At 46.0% G+C, this 19,505-nt stretch overlaps 1 protein-coding gene across 2 annotated transcripts in view; it reads left to right on the top strand.

Annotated features, from left to right (window-relative positions):
• The window catches only part of RNF13 (ring finger protein 13), a 424,496-nt gene extending 405,952 nt beyond the window's left edge, over positions 1 to 18,544 (top strand). For both annotated transcript variants that reach the window (XM_086944085.1, XM_086944084.1), the window contains exon 10: positions 17,672 to 18,544. In XM_086944085.1, the coding sequence (XP_086800211.1) occupies positions 17,672 to 18,027 (356 nt within the window). In that variant the 3' untranslated portion in view covers positions 18,028 to 18,544. The remainder of the gene's footprint in view (positions 1 to 17,671) is intronic.
• The last annotated feature ends 961 nt before the right edge of the window (positions 18,545 to 19,505 follow it).

The raw sequence follows: 19,505 nt of genomic DNA, 5'->3' as shown, positions 1-19,505 counted from the left end.
GACCCTGAATGGAAGGACTTTGAACTGATAGTGTTGTCTTTCTAGTACAAACCTTAGATACTTCCTGTGAGAAGGATGTATGGGAATGTGGAAGTAGGCGTTCTTGAGATCTAGTGTAGTAAAAAAATCGCCTTGTTGCAGCAATGGGAGCACTTGTTGTAAAGTGATCATGTGAAAATTATCTGAGTGTATATACAGATTGAGGGGCCTGAGGTTGAGAATTGGTCTTAGTGTCCCGTCCTTCTTGGGTATCAGGAAATACAGCGAGTAAATCCCTGTCCCTTGATGTTGTAATGGAACTCTCTCTATTGTGTCCTTTTGAGAACCTCTTGTTTGAGCAGCGTAAGATGTTCTGTGGACATTGGACGCTGTCTGGGTGGTATATGTGGAGGGGTAGCTGTAAGTTCTAGGCAGTAACCTTACTGGATAATTTGTCTTACCCACTTGTCTGTTGTGATAGAATTCCATACAGGTAGGAACTGTTAGTCTCCCCCCGACATTAGTGTAATGCTGTTGGGGGAGCAGAAGGAAGTCACTGTTTCGTGGTGGGAGAGGTTTGATTGCTGTTATTACCTCGCCCTCTTCCCTTGTTGTTGCCTCTGTAGCCTCCTCTAAAATATCCCCTATTTGAGGATGTTTGCGTATTGGTTTGAAAGGAAGCTGAATTGTCTGCTCCAGCTTGTTTGGAGCCTCCTCTGTAGAAGGAGCGACAAAAGGAGCCTTGTGTTTGTGGGGACTGCAAAGCTCCCATAGATTTGGCAGTGGCAGTGTCCTTTTTCATTTTTCAAGTGCTGTGTCTACAGCTGGCCCAAAAAGCTGTTGTTGGTTAAATGTCTGATTTAAGATAGTAGTTTGCACCTCTTGCTTAAAGCCTGAGATGCGTGGCGTCTAAGAAGGACACTAGTGTTGATTGCTCTAGATGCAGTGTCTGCTGCATCAAGTGCGCACTTGATGGAAGCATTAGAAATTAGCTTACCCTCTTGGATAAGGTCATTTGCTTGTGCTTTATATTGGTCAGGTAGTTGCTGTAAGAGTGTTTCTAACTGATCATAATGAGCCCTGTCGTATCTTGCGAGGAGGGCTTGTGTGTTAGCTATGCGCCATGTGTTGCTTGCCTGGGCAGCTATTCTCTTGCCTGAAGCGTCTATCATTTTTGACTCTATCAGGAGGTGACTCTTCACCTGAGGTTTGGGAGTTTGCTCATTTTCTAGCGTTGGAAACGACTAGGGAATCTAAAGGTAGTTGTCCCTTAATGTAGGCAGGATCCCCGGAGCAGGCCTATTCTGAGGTTTATGATCCTAGCACGTACAGGATCCTTAAATACTTCTGGTGCATGCTTAATGACCCCTTTGATCATAGGTAATATCTGAACTGTCTTTTGGGATTGTTCAAAAGTGTCTAGTAAAAAATCTTCTTCTGTCTCATCTGAGTGACCCCATGATGGATGGCAGCTCTATTGAGTAAGTGTCCAAACCCAATATTATCTTCAGGAGGAGATGTTTGGATGGGTATGGATGAGGGTCAGGGATATCTGGTACATCCTGTGGGATAGGGTACTCCCAGTCAGAGGAGGGAAAGGAAGAGTAGGTGGAATAGAGGGAGGTATAGGAGAAGAAGGGTGCATAGGTGAAGTGGCAGAGTCCTCCTTTATAGGCACTGGAGGTGGTGCTATATCAAATTTCCTCTTTCTGTCTGGAACAGTAGAAAAATGTACTGTTCTTTGGTTAATATACATCTTTCTGTAAAGGATCAGGGTGAAAAAGCTCCTCTTCTTCAGGAACTGCTTTCGGTGCCGATTTTTTTCGGTTCCGAGCGGGGTTGTTGCTTTCATTGTCTTTAGCCTTAGGAGTTGTGGCAGAGTCCTTTGGCATAGTTCTTTTTTTTTGTCCTCATTCGCCTTGCCCTCCTCTTAATTAGCCGCCAACCGCCATACGTGTCATGCTTCGAGATACGTAGTTTTTGTTGTTACCCACTCGGCGACACGATTTCTCAGAATCGGCAGTAGATGACCTTAAGAGGTACAGGGGGTGAACAGGATCGTGCCTGCACTGACTCCATCTTGGTATTAATAACCTGTAGAACCAGCCATGGACAGAGGGGGGGGGGCTAGTTCCACTGAACCAAAAGGTCCCAAAAAGCCACGTTGCGTATACTGCAAGATCTCGTCATATCCATCTTAGATGTTTCATAAATGGAAGACAACCAGTTTGCGTGTGATGGTGCCGTATTTTCTATCCAGACTTTACATATCTGTCTTCTAGCCAGCAAAACTGAATAGAACAAAAAAGACCTTGCATGGCCGGTTATACTATTATCCCATCTAAAGATAATAAGGGGTAGTGTGATGGACACAGATATGTTGAGGATAGAGTCTAGGGTTGCTTTCACTTCATTCGAAAACTGGACTATATAAGGACAGTCCTTAAACATATGGACGTCCGAGGCCTTGATGTAGTTGCACTTATTGCATTTCTTGCCTGGAATAAATTTAGACAATTTTAAAGGGGAGAGGTAGGCTCGATGTATCGTAAAAAAATGGTTACGTCTCAGCCATGCAGGTTTAACGGTTTTGTATAGCAAGGTAAAAGATCTCTTCCAGATTTCTATACTTTGGGCACCCAGTTCTTCTTCCCACAATTCCTCAGGGAGAGTAAACTCTCCATCTACCTCCTCTAACAAATTCCAGTACCACTGCGTCACCTCTTTACCCCCCCTTGTCGTTCCACCAACAGTTGTTCTATGGTATTATCCTTCCCAAGCGTTACCCCTGACCTACCCAGAGCTTTGACCCAACTATCTAATTGGATAAACTTGAATCTCGAAAACTCGGGGCCAAGCTGTTCCCGTAGCTCCTCCCAAGACCGCAGGGTCTCTCCTGCCAGCAGTTCTCCCCATCTTGTTATTCCTCCATCTCTCACCGGTATTGCTAGTCTGTCTTTCAGACATGGCGGTAAGCCCAGGGAGTCCCAGATAGGTGCATAGTTTGAAAAATACGGCAAGCTTAGTCTTTTCCTTATCTGTAGCCAGGCTTTTACCTGGGACATAAGGATTTTTAACTTGACTTTTTAAAGTATTTTTGGTCCCCAAATTTAAACAAGAATCCATTGGTTGGTAATGTTGCACCAGCCAGCATGGCTTTAAACATTGCCCCAGCAGATGTATTAGATGGTGATTTTAAAAGCATTCTGGAATGGGACAACTGAAAGGCCCATGCGTAATACTGCAAATCGGGCAAGGACAGCCCCCCCTTTTTCCCTCCTCCTCCTCAACTTCTTCCATGCCACTCTCGCCGATTTTATAATTCCAAATGAAGGAATTTATTCTCTCTGACACTTATCCAAGGTTTTACTATCAAAGGCCAGGGGAATGGTGTTAAAAATAAATGTAAATTTAGGGAGGATAGACATCTTTATCAGTCTCACTCTACCTAGTATAGTGAATGGAAGATTGAACAAAGATTTTAACAGTTTCCTACACTCATTGTACACTCTCTCTAAGTTGACTTGAGCGATGTCCCCGACATCTTGAACCACCCGGATACCCAGATATCGCATTGAGTTGGTCACATCCAGCTGTAAGTTGGGGATGTTCCATGCCATGATGTCAGTTTTACTAGCATTTATCTCATACCCGAGATGCGACCAAACTCTTCAGCCCTCTTAATAACCGCTGGGAATGATGTCTTCGGGTCAGATGTAAAAATAAGAATGTCGTCTGCATAGAGTGCACCCCGCCTCTCCCACTCCCCAAATCTGAATGATGGAATATTTTCATCTCCCCTTAAAATTTCTGCAAACGGTTCGATGTGCAGATTGAAGAGGAGGGGAGAGAGCGGGCAGCCCTGTCTCGTACCCCTCAAAATTTTAAAAGAGTCTGACAGTGCACCATTAATTAGTAACCTTGCTGTTGGAGCATTGTACATGAGTGATACGGTTCGACAGAATTTCTCACCGAAGTTGAACTTCTTCAGAACAGCACCTAGATAGGGCCAATTGACCCTATCGAAAGCTTTAGTCGCGTCTAGAGTGAGTGTAGTTCTTCGCTCCGAAGATCTTGGCTTTGGAACCGAAGAAGGTTTCGTCGGCTTGGAAGCGTCGGAAGCAGGCTTTATTATTTTCAGAGCCATTTTGTCTTTCGGAGTCGACTGTTTCGGAGTGGATTTCGGAACCAGGACTTCTTTCGGTTTTGGTTCCGAAGGAGCTGGTGGTATTGGCACATGCGGTTTGCTTGGCTCGAGCTACAGTAAGGTTTTGAATTTTCTTCCGAGCCGGGCTCGAAGGCGGGGCTTCTGAAGTAGTCTTTCAGTTGAGACTGGGCCCCTGAGGCAGCGTGTTGACCTTTGCCTTTGATTTGGGTGTAGGGGTAGGGGCAGTAGTACTCGCGCGTTGACCTGAAGGTATGGAGTCATCGGAGTCGGCTGCCCCAGATACGATTTCAAGATCTTTGGAATCTTCCTCTGGTACCTCTGGACCCTCGTCGAAGATGTCCACCAGTTCCGGAGCTGATCTCTGCATGATGTGTCGACCGGCCCTCCGATCCCGAATGGTCTTCTTGGATCGAAAGGATGTGCAGGCTTCACAGCTGGGCTCGTCATGTTCTGGTGATAAGCACAGGTTACAGACCTTGTGATGGTCACTCTGCGGGAATTTTGCTTCACACTTGGGGCATTTCTTGAACGGCGCCCTTTCCATGAGCTGTAGGCCTCACGGCGTGGATAGGCCCAACGTCCCGTGTCGATGACCGGAATCGAGCTGATGAGATAGTCGATGGTTATTGATGTCTAAAGTTGTTTAGAAGAGTTTAAGTTTTTACGCGTCGAACTACTTAGAAAGTAGATTTCGAACAGGAGCGGAAAAGTTACATCCGTACCCAGTGGAGGAAAAAAACAATCTAAGGATGGAGTCGATGCCCATGCGCACTATCGTCCAAGGGGGGAGTCGCCTATCTCGTGACTACAAAGACTTCTTTCAAGACGACAACAACATGCAATTATCCGAGCCCAACACCAGGTGGCAATCTAATACTCCGTGTGAGATCTGCAGGTCCTATGCCTCGAACACATTTTCCTGCCTCGGAGTCTAGCAGAGCTCCAAGATAATGGATTCTCTGTGTGGGGTGCTGAGTCGATTTGTAGAAGTTCACATGGAGGCCCAGCCGGTGACAAAGCTTTAGGCATTGCAGGAAATGACTTCTTACGCTGTGGGGGTAGGGACCCTTCAACAGCCATTCGTCCAGGTACTGGTACACGAAGATGCCTCTGCGGTGTAGTGTGGCTGTCACCACCGCCATGCACTTCGTGAACACTTGGGGAGCTGAATTCAACCCAAAGGGTAGTAGCTTGAACTGGTAGTGAGAAGATCCCACCAGGAATCTCAGGTATTGTCTGTGATGCTGACTGACCGGAACGTGAAAGTATGCATCCTGTAGATCCAGCAAACACATCCAATCTCCCTGCTTGAGATGTGGATATATTTGATGGAGAGCCAACATGCAAAACTTCTTCCTGATTGATTTGTTGAGTGTTTGCAGATCCAAAATGGGTCTGTATTCTGCTTTTCGACCCTTCTTCTTACCAAGAAGTATCTTGAGTAGACCCCTCTCCCTCTTTGCGATATTGGCACCTTCTCAATCGCTGATTTTTTTTGCAGAAGGGTTGCAAGTTCTCTCTGCAATATTTTGATCTGGTGATACACTGATGGAACTAGAGGGATTGAAGGAGGATGGCGTTGAAAACTTAGAGAGTACACATTCTGCAGCATAGCTAACACCCACTGGTCCTTTGTCACAGATGATTTGCAATACTTCCCCCCAATGGAATGGTGAGTGGCGACAGGAGAAGAGGGCACTCATTGTTTGGTCTACGTCTTGGTGGAGGTGTTAGCCTGTCGCTGGTTTCCTCTTCCTCTGGAGGAACGCCTGCCTTGATAGTGAGACCTTTGTTGACCTTGCTAATCCTGTTTTTTCTGCCAATGAGGGGTGTAAACCCTCTGTTGGGAGGATCGCCAATTGTAAGGCCTGAATAGTTTGCAGAATTCTTTCTTTTTCTCTAGACCCAATGGACTTTAGTGTGTCTAGCTCAGTCTCCTTTCTTCATTTGTTTGTGCCCCGAACAGAGATGATCCGGAGAAGGGAAGATTTAGGATCCGAGACTGTGCCTCTGGTTTGAGTGCTGTGAGTCGGAGGCAGGAGGTTCTTCTAGCGCATATTCCATGCGCATAGGCATGAGCCGAAAGAGTAGCTCCATCTGCTGCAGTGCTGATAACTTGGTTAGCCACCAAGCCGCCTTCATGCAAGATCTCAAAGTCCTTGCGATCTTCCTGTGGTAACTTTCCCATGAATCTTTGCAGGGAGTCCCACAGAGACCGGTCATACTGGCCCAAGAAAGCCGATGCACTCGAAGCCTTCATCAAAGAGGCTGATGTGCCACATACCTTTCTTCCCCACGAATCCTGAGTCATACTCTCCTTATCTGGTGGAACAGTGGAGGAGGAAGCAATAGCATAAGTCTTTTTGGTGCAGCGATCACAGAATCCTGAGGGGGGGTCAGATTTAAGGAAAAGTGTGTTCTCTTCCGGTAAACGATATTTCTTCAAAATCCTAGCCGGCACAGTCAAGTGTTGCCGGCGTGAGAAAAATGTCCATCACTGGTTCTATGAGTCCCGGTACCAACGGTAGCAGAGGTCTAGATGCTGCCCTTTTTTTTGTAAAGTCTCAAAGATAAGAGGACTAACTCTGTCGAGTCGGCATAGGGATGTTTAGTTTCGGCGCCTCTCTACCAAGCACGTCCTGAAAAGTGCCAACATCATCCACCGGAGAGACCCTCGACGGCGGGCTGTCAGTAAGAGTAGGTCAATAGTCTCTGTGTGACATGCGTGTAGAAGAGGAGGAAGGTGGAGATCTGTGCCTTCTCCTCCTGCTGATAGATCTCCTTATGTGAAGGTGCGCAGGAGTACCTTCTCTATCCACCTCCTGTACCAGTCGAGGCAACGAAAACCTGTGAAGGGGGCTTGAGTAATACTGTGCCCTTGTGGCTGGAGTTGTGGCCCAGTGATGCAAGGGTCTGTTCCATTGGCGAAAGATGGATGGAAGGCGATCTTTGCCCTTCTCGCCCCTCAGGAGAATGTGTAGGAGGAGGAGAGTTCTCTTTCTTGTGCAGGCCTGGTCAGCAAAATCTTGGTGTCCCCTGGACAATGGACTGCTGGATGTCGAGATCACGACCTCCGGAGATCTTGACGTTGAACCTCTGTGAGAGCTGGGAAAACCTGTTCTTGAAATCTGTGACGGTGACGTGGACAAGCTTACCGGATGTGAGGCCTCTTTGAACTGGTGCCTCAACATTGATCTGGAACGCCTCTCCACAGACTGCCTTGTCAACCGTCGTCTCGTTGACGGAGACGCCTACCTCGACATAGACTTTCTCCTCTTGGACGGAGGGCTCAATCTTGCAGTCTACCGGCCTCTCGAAGTTGTACGTCTACTTGACGCTGATGGAGTACCGTGTTTCGACTTCAGCCGCGTCTGTTCTGAAGACCGTTTTCTCGAAGTCAACCGGCGGTGTGCTGCCGTCGATGGAGACTTCTGCCTTGACGTCAAAGATCTTTGCACTGACCTAGACAGAGACTTCTGCCTCCACGTTGGCGACGGAGTGTTGCGCCTCGACGTCGAAGATCTTTGTACTGACTTCGGCGACTTCTGCCTCGATGTCGGTGACGGAGTCTTGCTCCTCGAAGTTCTTAGGACTGACCTCGACAGAGACCTTTGCCTTGACATTGATCGGCGTTAACGTGGTGACGACGGAGTGATGTGTCTTGACTTTGGTCAGCTAGCCAGGCTCGATGGAGACTTGCCCCTCGACGTTGACCGTCACCTGATTGACAACAACGGAGGGCCTGTTCCCTTCGTTGACAATGAGCGCGTTGTCAATTTTCTTAGAAGAATGATGCGCCGGCATCACCATAGTCTTCGACAAATTCTTCGTCGTCAGCAGCTTCAACGTCAATCCCGACGCCGTTGTAGAACAGGTCCTGACCTTGCCTCTCGACGTCGACCAAGTTCTCTTTTTCTGCTGGCTCACTGGAGAACTACCTCTTTCAGAGAGGCCATAAAGTCTAATCCTCTCCCTGTCTTTGATGATCCTTCTCGACAAATTCTTACAATGATGACAGTTGGTAGAAGAACGAGAATCAGGGAGGCAGAGGATACACACAGGTTGTGTGTCTGATCTAGCCTTCTTCTTGCTACAGGCAGGGCAAGGATCAAATAAGGAAGGCATTTCTGACAGAAATAAACCTTTGCTGGAATTCAAAAAAGGTGTCACTCTCACTCTAAGGTAAAAAGACGTCCAGTGAAAGTAAAAAATCTTCAAAAATATCAGATATTTTGTGACAAAGTCAAAAAAAGAAAGAGCTGTGAATCCAGGGTCCTGACTGAAGGAGCCGGAAAGAACAATTGACCTAACTGTCACCCGAGGCATGATGGAAAGCTAGGGGTCATGGCTGCCTTAAAGGCACGGTGGCAGTTTGGTATGAAAATGCTTTAATTTTCTATGCTATTGTTTTACAGTGCAGCCTGTAGGATAAAAATGTCTGCTTTATTTGCAGTTTTTTTTCATGAGGTTTACTCATTAAAAAACAAGTTCAAGTGCTACTTGCCCTCTTGTGTTTTTATAAATATATTATGTATTTTGCAAAAGCAGTTTTGTGTTTTATTACATTGTTTAACCTCCTAGATGGGAGCTGTATTGGTATGAGAAAAAATGATATATGTGTATATATATATATGTGTGTATGTTTTTCATATATGATTTTTAGTATTCCTGGGGTCCCCGCACATTGGCGGGAATATGCAGTGCTTGTGACTATTGATGAGGATCCCCTGGAAGAGAACCGGTCCTTCTGGTGGATGCTTTAATTTAGTTCAAAATATTTTAACATCATTCAAGCTATAATGTAAAATGGAGGAACAAACACATGCCTCCATTTTGATTTTTATAATAATGATTATACTTTTACCATTCTTGTAATGAAAACAAGAATGTAGTTGAAGTTTCAGGTGAAAAAGGGGAGAGGTTAAGGATGGAAACGGGGTGTGTTTATAAGATCTGGCTTGTTGTTTTAGCATATGTATATCCAAGTGTCGTACTTTTAACTTTTTACACATCCTGAGCAGCGGTATAAGGGGAAAGAAGAGAGACGACAATGGAGCCTGCGGACATGGCACCCCCCACATTCATGCTTCCCCACTCTGCAGGCCACCAGGTCTCACATTTGATTCTGGGTCTTGATTTTGCATTGGCAGAGGACATACCAGTGCACAGGCCATCATCGCAGGCTGCACAACCGCTCAGCCCTTGAGGTGCCACTAACTCTGTGATCCAGGATGTGACACCACGTGGCGGTAAGCCCGCGTTGCCCACTGGCTCTGGTCTACACTGCGGTCCAGCAGGGCACACAAATCCTGAGCAGTCCGGACCGCCGGGACGGGGCATCATCGCAGGCTGCACACCCGCTCAGCACTTAAGGTGCCCCTACCTCAGTGCACCCAAAGTCACTGTCCCGTGGCAGTGTGTCTGTGCCAGCCGCAATGTATCTGGTGCCACCAAGTCTGTGCCCCCAAGGTTATGGACCCTGTATGATTGGGTATCGTGTTGTGGACGACCGCATGTCACCTCCGGCCCTGGGAATTTGACGTTGCAGGGCCCTAGACCCTCATGCTTACGTGTACACCACACTGATTCACCTAGATATAGAGTGGAAATGGCATCCACCACGTGCACCCGGACCGTTTTTTTGGCAGGGTGACATGTGCTGGATGGGTGTGGTGTGGGTGTAAACCAGCCATGAGGGAGTGGCTGTGGTATGCTGACAGCTAGACCTGTGGCCAGCAGATCACTACCATGAAGACCTGGGACATGTAGTGTTGCCGTCTCCTCTTACGCTCACAAGGGGGGTGGGCTGGCCTGGCATATGCCAGTCCAGCATAAGTGTTTGTAAATTACCCTGGGGCCCTGGGCGAGGTTCCGTACTGGGCTAGACAAGGAAGTAACTCATGCCTGTGTCCCTGTTGTTGTGTCAGCGCCACCCGGACCCCATTTGGCAATGTGTCCCCTGTTCTATGACATGAGCCACATGGACGTTTGAGGAGTCCAGTGAGCCTACATTAATCCATACTTCCACACTTGAAAGACCATAGACATGACACATCTGTGGGATTATGAATGTTAAATGCACATTCAGTGGAGTGTTGCATCTGGAGCAGTACAGGGCCATGCAAACCCCATATGACTATGTTGGCCTGTGGAGGGCCAGCCAGAGGCCTTCAAGGAATGACAAGTCTAAAGGAAGAGGAAGAGTTCAGTCCGCAGTCAGATTGCTTGTGTCATTGGCGATCAAACAACATATGGCAGTCCATGTCGAGGTCCAAGGTGAGTGTTGCAGAGTGCATCGGGGGACATTGGAAGGTGATGATGTAGAGGGCAGAACCAAGCTGAAGCCAGCCCTATGGCAGGGATGCATGCTACTGCGTCCTTCTTACCACAAGGGCAGATTCATCCGCATCTTCATCCTCTGCTGTTTCATGTGCCTCACATGTGGATGGCGGTGTTCTGTCTCCTGCACTGTGACAGTGACACCTCAGGAGCAGGAGGTGGAATGTCTGCCGCACTGTGAGGCACTGTCACTTCAGGGGGTGGAGATGTGCATATAGTGGTAGCAGCAGCATGAATCAGAGCCAGGCGTTGTGGCAGCAATGCCATGAGGATTGTCCTGAGGAACCCAGCTACCACTCTCTGGTGTGCAGCCATAACAGCCGCTCTTTCCGCATTTGCCTGCTCCATGGTCTCCATTAACCTCCGCATGTTTCCCAACTCCTGTGTGACATTGCTAGAGCCACTCTGACTGGACAGTTGTTCTAGTCTCTGAGTCAGGGCTCCAGCGATGTCAGCCATGGTTCATTGGGGAGCATGGAGCGGACTGTGGGTGTCTGTTAGGGACCAGGAGTGTCCCTGATGGGACTTAGACACACACGTATGGCATCTAGTTTGTCTGCCATGCGGTCGAAGCCCAACAGCACCTGTTCAGCCAGCTGTTCCTGGCACCCAAAAAAAAAGCGGCGTTGGAAGGCCATGTGTTCTTCGTGGGGGTCCTGGGAGGCAGCCGTGCTGGTGGGTGCTGCCTGCTGTGTGGTCTGTGCAGGGGGTGGGGTCGCCTCGTAGCTGCTGGGCTGCCCAGCTCCTGGAGGTGTGGTGTGGAGGCTGTCAATGAACTCTTGGAGGGCGTCTGAGTCGAATCTGTGGTGGTCCTCTTTGTTATCAAAGAGAGGGTCGGGCTGCTCTGCAGGAGGTGTTGATTCTCCCTCTGCAATGTGAAGGAGAGATGCAGTTTAACAATGTGTCCACATATATGTTGTTGCATTGTACATGTAGGAAGGTGGATATCTGACTATATGGTTACCCCAACTTTTTGCCTAGTGTTTAGCTGGTTGTTGACTTAGTTGGCCTGGGATCCTGCTATTCAGGGCCCCAGGCTAGCTGCTCTCTTTGTAAAATGAACTCCATGTACTTTAGGTACATACTTGATTGGGTATTGGGTCACCTGTGTGAGCCCCTGTATAGTGTACCATAGGTACCCAGGGAATAGGTGCATCCAATGCCTACCAGGGGCTGCAGCATGTATTATGCCACCCCTGGCTGGCCATCCAAACTGACACCACAGGCTGATCACTCAGCTTGGGTAAGGTGGTGTAATCACCCCTTACTTAGATATAGTATATCTATAGCTACCTTTATATACGGACACATATATACCTATAAGTCACTCCTATGGCAGGCCTCAACAATCCTGAAGGCAGAGTACTTGGTTTTATGTGAGAGGGTGCTCTAGCATGAGCTGAGCCCTTCTGCAGCTTTCGGAACCATGTCCTTATAGCTGTTCTATGATATAGCCATACCATATACTCTTAAGTGCATTATAATCCTCGCTGTCAATGCTAACTTTGGTTTGGCTTCATCAAAACATGTTGTGTAAGGTGTCAAACACTTTGGAATACACCCCCCCCCCCCCCCACACCAGTTCTGGCGGCGGGGGTAGCATTCCACCCTTCTAGAGGGAGAAGACATGTAGTTACTACTTTACCCGGTTAAAGTTAAACAGAGCCTCAGCATCACAAAATGGATGCTGCTGCCACAGACACAAGTCTGACCTCCTCCAGCTGGACGAAACTCCGGCAAGGGAGGCCTGGACAATAGGTTTCCTGTCGAGGGAGGTGCTAGCACCTCCCCAGACAGTCTGAGGTGTATTGGGGCAGGGTGGGTTTAATGGAAAGATGCTTTTCCAGACACTGCCTGGGGCACACAAGGTGCTCCATGCGTAGCCCGGTTCAAACCAGTTGCTGGGGCACTCCAGCCCCGCTCTGGCGCGAAACTGGACAAAGGGAAAGGGGTGTAACCACCCCCTTCTCAGGGTCCACCCATAGCAGGGACCTAGCAGGTACTCCAGACCCTAAAATCAGTATAAAGATAGGAGCTGTGTCTAGAGACATTAGATTATCCTGGACTGAAACTCTGAAATGAAACTCTTGTACCTTCGACGTTCTATACCGACTAGAAGACTGAAGACATCCCCCTTTTGGTCAAGGAGTGACCACCCTGTGCAAACAGGCACCACCAGTAACTTGCCGGTTTGCTTTGTCGACTCTCCCGCTGGAACCAGACGACTCGGCGACTCAGGAACTGGACTTCCAGACTTCTACTCCGATCCACATCCACAGCAAAGCGGAGACCCATGGCGGACACGAGAGACGTGGGACTAGACACCCTGGACTACCTGCTCTTTGCTAACAGTGCAACTACCGAGACCCCTCGCAGTTGTGCATTGGGTTTTGAGAAGCCCCAGACCCGAGCGCCATTTGCACCGTAGCTCAGACCTCCACACTCCACGAGTGCCGCGTGGGGCCTGCTTTTGCATTTCAGCTCGACGCGTCTTCCCAGTTGCTAGATAGTTAGCCCTCCGAAGACTTTCTTTTGAAACTACACCGCTTGCCTGGTTGCTCCGGGCTTGCTCCAGCTTCCCTGCAAAGGAGAAGCTCCCCAGACCTTGCTGGTCTGAACTGAAGCCAATCTTCCCTTCCTGCGTGGATTGCGTTTTCCAAGGCTTGTTGGGTCCAATCTCCAGCTCCTGGTCGTCGTCGACACCTCCTGGTCCTCGTGGCTGCAGAGACCAGCTTTACCTGAAACACTCGACATCGCCTGGTTCCTTCCTGGACACTGGCTAGTGACCCAGACTCTGTCCCCTCTGCTTTCAGGTTCTTCACATCTTCGATCCACCCTTGGATCCACCCAGACACTTTTCTCCTGGTCGCCTGCAGCACTTCTTTGCAGCTCTCTATAGGAAACAGTGACGAAACCAGACACGAAAGAACACCTATGCACCCGGCTTCCCTGGGTGAGGTAACTCGAGTACTCCGGTGCTCCCGTGGGTGTTGACTCTCGAAGTGTCCTAGTTTAAAAGGGTTTTACCGTAGTCCATCCGGAAGTGTCCTCAATCAACTACTTTGTAACTTTTACGTTCCCATTATAACTCTATGGTACTCGCGACTGTGTTTAGACACTGCACGCGTCTTCCGTGGGCCTCCTACTTCCAATCCCTGGCTGTCCAGTGCAGCCCCAGCGATTCCCTAGGCTCTAGACCTATTCACTATTCCTGAAGTGGTTCTTATACCACTTACTTAGTATATGGTTCGGGAGACCCCTGGGGCAGAATTGTATTTGTGCAACTTAAAGTATGCTTAATGAGTAACTTGTGATGTATCTCGATCTCTGACCTCATAAAGAGTGCAGAGGGGTTGTGTTAGTAATAAATACATATATATTTTATATATACCTTGTGTGGTGTCCTTTCATTTGTTATTCAAGCGATTATAATTGGTAAAACAGCTTGCTTCACATGCTCTCTGGAGTTTTAGCTAGACTGCTGGTCCATGCTACCACTAGGATAGCTTATCTATAAGGTTGACTTTACAACCACCATCATAAGGGTCGTTTAGACTGGTGCAAGGTGCCCACTAGAATAGTGGACAACATATGCCAGGCTAACTTCTCACACTGCCTATTTGATGGGGGACATTGGACATTTCGACAACAGACGTCTGTGTGTTTGTACTTTTACATTATCAACTTACATTTTCCTGCAAAGCAAAATGTGATTGGCCAGTGTCTACACCCAAGCGGCATCAGTTGTGTTGTGTGTTCTGTTGTAGGTGTTTTGCGGTTTGTACCACATTGTTGTCAGTGTTGGTGTGCTCTGCATGTTATGTGTGTGTGCTGTATTTTGGGGTAGGCACTCCTGCAGCTCTGATTTTGCTGCCTCTTCTCCCTTTCATGCGGTGTGCCTTTGACCTCTGTGCTTGTACAATGCAGAGATGTTGCATACTTGGGTACATTGGTCTCTTGGCGGGAGTTGGTGGTCTGGGGCATGGTTTGTCCGCAGATGTGCTCTACTTAATTGTGCATGTGTGCCATTGTGCCCATCTCCCCCGTCCCCGGTCATTATTCACCCTGGTGCTGTTGTCTGGTCATGTTGAGCAGTGTCCGGTCCCCCAACTCCTGCCACCGTCTCCCCACTGATGACTGTGGAGACCATTTCCTCCATATCATCCAGCTCCTCCTGTGGTGCAGGAATCCCACCTCCAGTCTGCATTGCTGCCTTCCGGTTGTTAATGAGTTTCAGCTTGGTTTTGCGCTTGACATCATTCCAGTGCCTCTTGACCTCTACCATTGTCCTCTTCAGCACTCCCTGCAATCACCTTGTCCACAATGGACTGCCATAGTCCATTTTTGGTTGCCAATGACACAGTGGAGGAGACAAACAGCTGTTGATGATGTTCTACCACCTCCATTATCATGATCCTGCGGACTGAACCGATTCTTCCTACTCTTCTTCTCCTTGGCCTTCCCTGACCCCGAAGTCCCAGGCTGGTCCTCCGGGGGGCTTCTGGGGTTCTGGTTCTACTCCGTACTTGCTCCGGCAACATCCATTGTGCTTTGCTGTTGTTTGTTTTTTTCCTACTTTCATGGTGATTTTTCCCGCCTGAAGTGTGTGAATTGCAGGCCTTTCGCTGGTTTTCACTGATTTTTGTATGGCGATTGGTCTAATCGCAACGTTTTTTGCGTTCGTGTTTCGCATTTTTGTGGTGTGGCGTTGATTTTAACACTGTCATTTGATGGGTTATCTGGAGACTATTGCATGGTACCACCGTCTTGTGAATACTTAGTTAACACGGCGTAATTTTCCAGCGATAGACTGCGATGTTGAGTGTTGCATTGTTACTTTTGCAATGGTTATCACACGTTCTTGAGAATATAGTACTAAGAATTTACTTAAAACGAGCAATAGTAACAAACAGGTCTCCGCTATAAACAACTTTGTTATAAGACTTAGTTATGAAGGGTCACAGTCTAGGTTAGCTTTATTCAAAATCACATTCAGTTTCAACAATCTATAGAATTGAAGATTATGAGTCTGTTGTAGGTTAGCAAAGGTAGTATGTTTGGTTCAAAATGTTAACTGTTTAACCAGGAAAATTCCTTTTGAGGTCCATTTGTTCCAATTTATGGGTTATCCCCAAGTCTTTTGTTATTGTTCCATGCTGACAATTTTTTTCAGATGTACATCTAGTTTTGCCTCCTTTTGTATGACAGTTTTTTCTTTTATTTAGAATAGCGTTAAAGTGAGGGAGGTTGTTTTAGGGAGCGAGCGAGATCAAATTGAAGCTGTGAGGTATATATTTTTTGACACCCAGCCATATCAGTATATTTGAGTCAAACTCTAGCACCTTCTTTGAAGTTAAAAAAGAATTGGCAGCCTCTATGATTCTATAGACCACCGCCTACTCTTAAAACATGAAACCTCAAGGTTTTCTTTTTAAACGCATCCCGTTTTCCATTACGGGAAAAGGGCTGCATGAAAAGACAAAAAAAGATTACTTTATTAACCTCAGCAGTGCACCATCCCTATGATGGCTCTGGTTCCTAATGGGTCGTAAACTGCAACCTACCTCAATATTCATAAGGTGGGTCGATTTGCGACCCACAAGGAATCCCTAAATGAAACTAAACGAGTTTCATACTTTAGGATTACTGATTTCTTATTTGTGCTTCGGAGAGAATCACAATTAGAAAATCTGTATTCCTAATCTTTGTACATCTGGCCCCTGGACCTTTACATAACAATTTACATTGATCAGGAATATAGGCTATAATTTGTGGGTATGGTTAGCCAGATTGTCAATACATTTTTCAAGTGTTATTGATGGGTTGTCTAAATTTAAATATTTGTAAGACAGGTAGCAGCAATGGATAGCTCTAATTTGGCACTAGTCCTATAAGAAACCTGCAGTTTTTATATTCCATCATGCCTTGTACCAGCAGCCGCTTATTTGGTCATCACTTCATTTTGAAAGAGTCAGTAAAATGTAGGTTTCTTAAAGCTTACACGTCAGCTAGGTTTCACTGCTACCAATCAACGTATATCTAGTTTCTGCACTTTGTTACATTTTCAGAAAGTTAATAGGCCACCTCCTGAGAATACCGTATGCTTTGTCCAAGCGCTGAAGCAGCTCTTTAAGGAAAGTCAATTTTTCAAACTCTACAGGGCTGTCGCTTGGGAGATCGTTTAATGTGTTTAATAAGGACTTCTACCTTAACCTTTTCCATGCTCATGACGAGCTGAGCTCGACATGAGGCACGGCGCTCCGGTGCTCATGACGAGCTGAGCTCGTCATGAGCCGTGGAACGCTCACATGGGGGGATAATTCCGCTGCTGTGCTGAGTGTTCAACGGGAACAGTTTGTCAATTTTTCAAACTCTACAGGGCTGTCACTTGGGAGATCGTTTAATGTGTTTAGTAAGGGCTTCTACCTTAACCTTTTCCATGCTCATGACGAGCTGAGCTTGACATGAGGCCCGGCGCTCCGGTGCTCATGACAAGCTGAGCTCGTCATGAGCCGTGGAACGCTCACATGGGGGGATAATTCCGCTGCTGTGCTGAGCGTTCCACGGGAACAGGTGTGGTCATGATGAGCTTAGCTCGTCAAGAGCACCGTAGCACCGTGCCTCATGACGAGCTGAGCTAGTCATGAGCACCGGGGCACTGTGCGGGCACCCTCGCCCCCCTGCACAGCAGGGAAATATGCTCCGCACGGAAGGGGTAAATTCAGTCTCCAAACCAGATGGGCCAGGTTTCTTTATGAAACCTTTTAAGTACAGCTCGGTTTCATGGTCAGTGACCACTTAGTATTTTTGTCTTGCCTCTTTAAAAAAAAATGGTCTAGCTATTTTATTAAGTACTTTGGGCCATCAATAAAAAAAAAATCCATTATGACAAAAAGGCCCCTCAACTGTAACTGTTCTTCATGGGAATCCTTATTGAATATCCTTTCCAGTCCAAACCTCTTCTCCACATTTGTAAACTGCACTTGTACAGTTCCTGTCACTGCAACAAAAGATGACTAGACCTAAGATTACTATATTATTTTTCAAATATGGCTCTATAAAAGTATTTCAAAGAAATTTTAAGAATTGTATACGTAAACATAGATTGTTTCCTGCACGTCATTAATGTGTAACTCATACCAAAACATGCATCTGACATTTTGTCATTTCTGTTTTATCTGACAGCCTATCACTGCAAGTGTGTGGACCCCTGGTTAACTAAAACAAAGAAGACTTGTCCAGTTTGTAAACAGAAAGTTGTTCCATCTCAAGGGGACTCGGATACCGATTCAGACAGTAGTCAAGAAGATGAAGTCGTCACTGAGCACACACCCTTGATTAGACCCCTAACGTCCATTAGTACTCAGTCGTTTGGGGCAATGTCAGATTCACATCAGAATGTTGTAGATTCTTCTGAATACGAGGATGATGACAACCAAGATACAAATAGCAGTGATGAAGATGAAATAAATGAAGATAGGATTGTGGTTCAACTGCAACAAAATACTGACTTACTTTCAGAAGGAACGAACATAGTTTAGAAACTTGCGTGCAACAATATCATTAAATGCGTAATCGCTTCTGTTACCCAAATATGGGAGTCCCAGGGAGCAATTAATTTAGCATTAAGAAATATATTTACATCTGCTGCACACAAAAACATTGGAAGCTATTGACATCTAACCTAAATCTAGGCTTCTTTATGACATATGGATTTCTTCAAAGTGTGGATGAACATCATGAATTAATCCTTAAATACAATATCTGCTGGTAAATGGAAAGCATGAGAAGGTTACGTTTTGCCAGGGAGTTGATACTGAACTATTACTGCAATTGGAGGCTAATGATTCTAACATGAACACTGTCACAGATTTTTGTCTGTATGTATTCAGTATGCAAATGAAGCTTTGTTATAATTTAAAACGTACAACATGTATGTATATACCACGATATGTATACTATAGGCTACTTACTCTAGTGATGCTTAAAATCAGCCTTTTGAGCCTTGGAAAATTTCTAATAAAATATCAAAGTGGTATCTTCCACTTTAAAACTGTTGCTGGTGTGTTTTTATTTTAGCTTAACTGCAGCAGTACTGTAGTGTCATTTTTTGTTTTACCTGAGCATCAGTAGTTTACTGTTGTACAGTGGTCTAGTCCCTCTGAATAATAGTGCTTTTAACTTTTGATTTACGAACACCAGGAGAATACATCAAAACGAGTCACACCAAGCACAAAGAAACACAGCAGCCTAAGGTTTAAAAAAATGTATTATATGGTTGTAATAAATGTATTCAATCGGTCTGTAAACAAGGTGTTTTAATAGTTTGGAATTTTTTTCAAATGCATGCTTAATCAGATGAGTTAGACTGTATCACAGATGTAAAAAAACAAAGGCAGAGACAAATTAACAAGAATTCGTTTAAAAATGTACATAATCTATAAGAGCTAAACAAAACAAATACTTGAAAGTCCCTAAAGGAGTGCCACAGGGGAAAAAAGACAATCCTTACTGATCAGGTGTACTCCATCTCAGAGCAGTAACAGTTCATGTTCATTATTTATTAACGAGGCCCCAAATAAATTTAAATTATCAGTCTGTCAAGCAACTTTATTCCGCATCATTTAAAAGTATAAAAATACAATAAATACATAAACATTTCTAAAAGTAAACAGAACTTAATTAAGTAAAATTCTGGTTAATAAAATTCACTGGGCTCCAGAGAAGGTGCAATGAATAAACAATGCCCTAAGCAAGCAGCCTATTACAGTCAGAAATGTAATTCATCTATATCCTGTCTCATACGGATTCAGATCTTATAAAATAGTATAAACGTCTAAGCCCCGTGTTTCCTCTAGTCAGTTAAACTTTTATGTCATCCTATTATAGTAGGCTGTTTGCAAGACAGACAGGGCTAAAAAAAAATACTTATCCTAGTGAGAATCATCATGACTATAACAATCGGTGACTTTTAATAACTGCTCATAGAAAATGAGCAATGGTGTAACAGACAAACATA

The sequence above is a fragment of the Lissotriton vulgaris genome, chromosome 11 (assembly GCF_964263255.1).
Source record: "Lissotriton vulgaris chromosome 11, aLisVul1.2, whole genome shotgun sequence".
Taxonomy (NCBI): Eukaryota; Metazoa; Chordata; class Amphibia; order Caudata; family Salamandridae; genus Lissotriton; species Lissotriton vulgaris.
Note: the sequence above shows the minus strand (reverse complement) of the source record. Positions and strands in the feature narration are given on the sequence as shown.